The sequence below is a fragment of the Dreissena polymorpha genome, chromosome 8, assembly GCF_020536995.1.
Source record: "Dreissena polymorpha isolate Duluth1 chromosome 8, UMN_Dpol_1.0, whole genome shotgun sequence".
In the NCBI taxonomy this organism is placed as follows: Eukaryota; Metazoa; Mollusca; class Bivalvia; order Myida; family Dreissenidae; genus Dreissena; species Dreissena polymorpha.
The window spans coordinates 51394180-51401370 of record NC_068362.1 but is presented as its reverse complement, the minus strand read 5'-3'; the positions used below and the strand labels follow the sequence as shown (position 1 = coordinate 51401370).

At 38.1% G+C, this 7191-nt stretch overlaps 1 protein-coding gene across 1 annotated transcript; it reads right to left on the bottom strand.

The window, feature by feature from the left end:
* Nucleotides 1-1481: 1481 nt before the first annotated feature.
* LOC127840526 (MAM and LDL-receptor class A domain-containing protein 1-like) lies at nucleotides 1482-5722 on the bottom strand. The gene is made up of 6 exons (XM_052368941.1): nucleotides 5707-5722; nucleotides 3977-4132; nucleotides 3301-3442; nucleotides 2680-2794; nucleotides 2086-2199; nucleotides 1482-1748 (listed from the first exon to the last, which is right to left on the bottom strand). Exons 1-6 carry the CDS (start codon nucleotides 5720-5722, stop codon nucleotides 1482-1484), a joined length of 810 nt encoding a protein of 269 aa, XP_052224901.1.
* Nucleotides 5723-7191: the final 1469 nt, after the last annotated feature.

The following is a 7191-nucleotide window of genomic DNA, read 5'->3' as shown; positions in this document are numbered from 1 at the left end:
ACAAAACAGCACAATACAGCACAATACAAACCAACATAAACACAAAATATGAATAAAGCTGGGGTCACCGCCTTGTAACGGTCAATGCAAAGCATTGGGGGTTTAAACCTGGTTATAGAGCGCTCAACCTCACACTTGGCCCATCAATTTTCATAAAACATTTAAGTGTAAATAACATTTAACGTCATAGCATTGTAACTCAAATTAAACAATAATAAAAGGGAATTAAAACGCATTCAATTTAATTACTATTTAATTACTCAATTGCATTGCAGATACAAGAGTAACAGAGTTACAACTTTCAATGAATTTATTTTTGAATATTTCTGAGTGCGTGTGGTAGGACAAAACATTGTTGCGAACTACACATTTACTGTTTTGGGTTAAGGTTGGAAACTACGTAATGTGACCTTGACACTTGGTGTACCTTCAACTGGAGAGTAACCGGAAAACAGACGGCCGAAAATCAGTAACCTTTGATTTGCATCGAACTCTTTCTCACGTATCGACTGACTACCTATTCATTGTTTAAATCAATCCGACCGGAATGCTCTTTAAAAAAGGTATGGTTATGAGGGTCTATTCGCTTAAAAAAATACTTATTTTTTGCCAAATTTATTGCCTTTACATTGAATTACGTAAGAAAGTCTTTAAGTGTATTGTGATTATCAATGACTTAATGTTTTGGCGGCAATTTTGGACACCATCTTTCATTTGCATGCGCCCAACATAGTGATTTTTTCATCTCGCAATCTACAGAGTGTAAATTACATTTTACCATGCGAAACCCTCTGTTGATGATTGGGCACGGCTCGACTGGTCTATTTCTCTCTTTATTTGCACTACTATAACTGCGAACACATTTTTATTGAAGCCGCCGTCCTATTTGCCCTATCGACAAAGACCAGAGACACATCTTCTTAAAGTCATGCTGTTTTTCGACAAATTTAGTGCACGCACATTTAATGCAAACACTGAGTTCTTTATTTTCATGCATGAATGTAAATAAGACACATAATTATGCCTGTGTTTAATGTACGTATAAATCATGCCGATCATTAAATAACATTGCAATGCAAATATCTTTTAAGCCTTTAAGTCCTGCTGAATGGCGCATAGCAATGAACGCTTTGCAATAAAGTTCTGCTGAACAGTCCTCTGGATTTGTTTCTAATTTCTCGTTAATTAAACCCTGGCCTTGAGTTATCATTTGAATAAGACCATACATCGCCACTCGTCTCTGTTTTGGAATCATAATAAAATCTTTAAATAAACATTTAAATCTCACATTGCACCTCCGATAGGTTCTATCACTCGTTTATTTTAAAATGTTGACTACCGCATGTTTCTGAACTGGTCATCAGACAATACCTGACACTAAGGTATCATTCGCATTAATTGCGCGGTTAAAGGACTACAGCGCAACTCTTACCATACATTCATAAAAAGTCTAACAATTGACAAATGTTCCTGATATAAAATCAACGCGCCCCATCGTCATCATCCCCTTCGTCGTTGTCAGACGTCTTTCCATGCAGCCGGTTCCGCAGCCTCTGCCGACGCCTTAAAATTTTACGATATCTTTCAACCTGATCCTGAAGCAGTTTAGACTTTCCGGCGTCCGTCAGCGGCGGCGGCGTCACCTCCAGGGACGCCGTGTTTACTGCGCACGCGCCGTCCCGGATGCTGAAGTCGTCGATGGAAATGTCGCCCTCGTAACCGAGATCGGTGACCGCCTCGAAGATCAACTGAAATACAGTAGCAAAATGCGTATCAGCATAATAATATTAGTTAATGCACCGATGCATGTGTACATTTTATGGTGGTTCGATACCGGATTACTACATGATTTTCTCCGGAAACTACGGTTTGAACCGCAACACAATACCACATCAACATTTAATACATTTGTGTAAAAAGTAAGAAGGTAGAAATGGATAATTAGTCCCAACTCCCATGAGACAAGTATTAATAAGGTAATAGTGGGTTCCAAAACAAAATGCATCATAAAGCTCAAAAAGACCTCGCAAACTTTCACAAGCACTAAGAAACAAAAATTAAGTCAGGAAACACTTAAAAGTCTACCTGGTAGCCGGAGCGGGCCGTCTCCTCGGATACCGCGATGCTTGCTTTGATCCACAAGTTGCCTTGGTTACCGAACACGCGCCATAACGCCACGTTCTCTTCACTGGTCAAAAGCTAAAACATGTAACAATATGGCCTTATGGAAAAAGGTATCAGATTTTATCAAATATATAAGCCTGTTATATTCATGCATACAGACACAGCAGACAAACTTTTGTGTTAAATCAAAAATCAACGACGAAAACAACATTTTTGACATCAAACACACACAAAAAATCTGCAAGGCAACGATTCCGTAGCTTTTCATCGTCAATATAGTTTCTTAATACGATGCCATTAGATGCTTCTATTGTAATTCTTCATTTCAATCTGGTAAAGTTGGCAAACATTAACCTGCCAATCATGCACTCTCTATGTATAATAACCAAACATAACTTGCTCAAATGTTACCTTTATTTAAGCCGCGTCATGCTAAAATAGGTCTTATGTAATATGCGCCCTGCGTAACTTCCGACCAATCTGCGCAATCGCGCAGTGTGGTCAGGAAATATGCAATTGGCTTCAAAGTCATGTTTTGTCGACTTATTATCAGACAAGGTAGTTCTTGGCCACACTGCGCGAGTGCAGATATAGGGCACAGACAAGGTAGTTCTTGGCCACACTGCGCGAGTGCAGATATAGGGCACAGACAAGGTAGTTCTTGGCCACACTGCGCGAGTGCAGATATAGGGCACAGACAAGGTAGTTCTATGCCACACTGCGCGAGTGCAGATATGGGGCACAGACAAGGTAGTTCTTGGCCAGACTGCGCGAGTGCAGATATAGGGCACATTTTCGCATGACGCGGCTTTTTGCACGCGTTCTTGTTCGTGCGTGTGTTTTTAGATGTGAGGTTTAGCATTTTCGATAAGCTTTATTCAATTTAACTTGCTTTCAGTAATGGACCTTATATATCGAATGTGACATTATTTTATTTATATATTCATATATAAAGGTCCGAATTGTACAAGTTCCGAACACGGCTCGTATTAAATCATGGAGTAGTTACACAGCACGTCGAGATTTGAAGGAAGTTTACTAAAAAACGCAGTAGCTGCCGATAACACGTATAAAGAATAGATTGTCTCCTGCCCTACTTTCTTAGGAACGCAATAGCTGTCGTTAACACGTATTCAGAGTACTAGTACATGTAGTTTGTTACCTACCCTACTATACACAGTGAGAGTGCCGGTCTGACGCCCGTACATGTGATAGTAAAACTCGATACACTGGGGCTGGAGGCCGCGGTACCGGGGAGACCACATCCGGGCGGCGTGACCCTTGGAGCGACCGCTCGCCTCAATGTACATGAAGTAGCCTGCAACATGAGACTGAACTCATAGAAGCATGGACTGAGAGCTATATTGTTCACAAGTAAAGAACATAACGCGCATCAATTTAGATCTCGAGATAGTGAAAATTAACAAGAATACGTCTGGTAGGAATATACGAATGGGCAATTTGTTAAATAATAGGTTCATGTGCATGAACGGTACCGTCATAATCTTTATCTGAGTGAGTCGTTTTCTTTTTTCTTAAAAGTAATTCCCGTTAGAGGTTGATATTCATGCTTGCGATTAATTGCATACGCCGCGCTTATTTATACGGTTAAACGTGTTCGTATAAACATGTTTAACACTTAATCCAAGTGGCGTAATATAAATATTACATCTTAAATCGACCTAGGTACATATTTGCTTTGGTGGAAATAATCATACGTTAGAAATTTATTTTGCACAGAAAACTCCTTATTGTCAAAGCTTTTAATCAGGGAACTTGCGTTACGAAAGCCGGCGCCAATTTACCGCGGTTACTCAAATTTGCTAAAAATATTTCACAGCCGACCACTAACCGTTACTATCGCCGCACGTGTGGTCCGCTTCCGGTCCAGTGTTGGCTGAGGGAGTGCGCCACTGGATGCGAGTCCAGTCGAACTGGTCCGTGGTGTTGTCCTGCTCGAACCCGCACATGCCTGGATCCTCGAACCCGCAGAACGTCTGGGTCTTAGCTGCAAGGATTAACGAAATACAGCATTCGGCAAGTATCGTCACATTTGAGATATGTTCCTGTTATTTGAAATGGGTATTAATTTGCACACAACCATGACGTAAAAGAAGAACTTCAAGAGAATATTAATTAAAAATGCATATTCTTTTTTTCTGAGAAATTCAAAAAAATTGAACGACATTTTCCGCGAATAAAATGTTTTGCTGAGCAGCAAACTAATTGATTAAAACCATTTTAGGTTAGATCGATTGCCTAGGACAAGTACTTGGTGCCTATGGGGGATATAAAGAACGCAGTGGGGATCGAATCCGTGACTTCCCCGTCGCTAGCCACCATATCACCATGTCCATTACGCTACGGCGACCTACTCGATATTTAGTCGAGGAGCTGACTATTCGGATAGACATCCTAGAGAGTGACGATGTGAAAGCTGAATAACATATCAAACATTATTTCTTTTTTTTTACTTTTATGCCAACACAATATATCATCTATATGTTACTTATCTTTAAAGAACAAACATATCTTGTCATAGTGTCTCAGCGTTGAACTACTGCTTCATATATTCGCCGAATATACTATCATAAAAATATCAACAACATGTGCATACACAATTCTACACAGTTTACAAGATCTACCACGTGTATCTCAAATTATTATATATGAACTGTCAACCTAGTGACATTAGATTTCACCGGCTGATCAGTTTGCATACGTTTGGCATTTGTAGAAGTCACGTATCATTGCCGTCTAGACGACCTAACGTTTGACACCGGCACAGCGGACATAAAACATCCAGCAAACAAGGACAATGACAAGCAAATGTTCTGTAATCTGCGGTAGAACAAATGTTCTTACACAATTACTCCAGTTTTAAATGTCGTTTTGTGGCTTTGGATGACAAAACCTTTCGCTATCTTCATCTTCAAAAATTGCTCACGTTTCGATGATTTAAGCTTTCTATTTTATTTCTTTTAGAAGGAAACGAACCGTTAATAACTTTAATGCACAAATAATTAAGGTAGAAGAAAGCCAAGTTCGCAAGAAATAAGTGACCGTCCGACGAATGATCTTGTTTATTTTATGACAGTTTTTAGTAATTGAAGTTAGCTGCGGCGAGTACCGGAGGTTAACTTAGCTACTTTATGACGTGTTCACGAAGAGAGTTCGGACGATATCCAAATAAAGATATTCACAATATAAGCGCAAGGCGCATACAATATATACCGGTAACTCAATTCGACAATTGCGCTCACTTTTTTGTGTGAAATAAATAAGTCTTAATACCATTTTAGCGTAGCCAACTATGGCGTGTTTAGATAACCCAACGGTCGACGTCTGTATACAGCAACTTTTATATATAATTTTTGTAAGGTATGTAGTTTATGAAACAAAAAATAAAATCCAGAATGGCCCAAGCTCGCCGCGAAAGAACATATTTCATGCAATGTTATATTCGAATTCGATTGCCCGTAGAAGTAACATTGTCGCAATGTGCCATAACAGTAAATATTGGTAACTCGAGGATGGTCATCGCCATGTCATGACATTTTTGTTGGGCCTAAAGGCACATACGTCTTCCATTTGTCATTTTATCGTGTACCACAAAGGGCTACCTATCAGATTGTTTTACATCTTGTAATACGGGAGCGTTTTTTACCTGCATCTTTTGTTGCTTTAAACATAACAAAGATTTTTCCAACGGGCATTGGTCTTTGAAAATCTGTGTTTAATATGTGTTGAGGTGTTAATTATAAGTAAGTACGTAACACGAACGATCGTTAAACGTTATTTAAAGGTTGTTGAACATAAACTCGTTATAAACAAAAGAAAAAAAAACTCTGAGAGGTGAACATAGGACATAATTATCAAATGAAAATTGATTTAAAAGTAAGGAATATGCGGTTTCTAAGAAACGATAAAACATCCAATTAAACGCGGATACAAACAATAAAATTAAGTAAAATACTGGTCTATAAGTGTTAGGTAAACATTAATATGACCTCCGCCCAACTTTTAGATGTGTTTATATCGAATGATGAGTTGCTAGTTTCCACTAACAATTCAATCACGTCGAGAATGTAGGTCGGTAACACATTGTGTTCGTTAACGTAATTCAATACATTTAATTATTTCGCACCTAATAAGGATTTAAATGCCAGAAATTTTCAAGAATATCAAAACAAAGTTCATAATAAAGTAAATGTTCGCAGATAAAAGTAAATATCATACAAAAACTGGCCTCTTATTACTGTCAACATATCCAAGTAAAAAGTTGACAAGCAGGTCCTCAAACGAATACCGAGTCTTTGATTTGACGAGCTTTTAGTGAAAAACATATTAGAATATAAATATTAAACAATAAAAGCTTACCTACATATCACATATATTGCGACGTTTAACACATATGTATATGATTGATGTATTTAGTTTGCAATGAATGACTAACTCGAAAACTAACATTCCGACAACATTTCGCAAAAACATTGACTGCTTTAATCAAGAGGCTGTTATAGCGATAAACATATTTACACAAATTCCTAAGGGATCAATAAATGTAATGTGTGTACTGGAAAAAAGTGTTCATAACAATAGCATTTGCTAACTTGTAGATGATAACAACGCCGATAAAACATTCACCAGGGAGCCTTTAATCAATGATTGCAATGCCGTAGCATTATATTATGTTAGCGTTTTGCCAATACTGACTGGCAGTTGCACAAATATAAAGATAATCATGTAATTTAAAGGTGCGAGCTGTATCCAGGCAGCCATTTAATCAATGATTGCAACTCCGTTCTTTTCGTTTTTCCTACACTTACTAGCAGTTGCAAAATTTCAAGACTATGATGCAATTTACCGGTGCGAGTTGTATCTGCGTTTTTATGAAACAGTTTATTGATTGCAAGTTGCAATGTAATCACATTGCATCCGCTGCATCTATAGATGAAAAGGCCTCCGATACGATATTTGGTTCCCTAAGAACTGCTTATTTGATACACGCAATAGGCATATATTGAATTTGTTTAAGTTGATATTAGACAGTTTGAAAATCGAATA

Excerpts from the sequence above, each read along its gene's own strand:
- LOC127840526 (XM_052368941.1), bottom strand. Across the intron at positions 2,795-3,300 it reads CAGACCGGCACTCTCACTGT|TGTGGCCAAGAACTACCTTG; the intron begins GTATAGTAGGGT and ends GCACTCGCGCAG. Across the intron at positions 2,200-2,679 it reads GTGTGGCCAAGAACTACCTT|CTTTTGACCAGTGAAGAGAA; the intron begins GTCTGATAATAA and ends TACATGTTTTAG.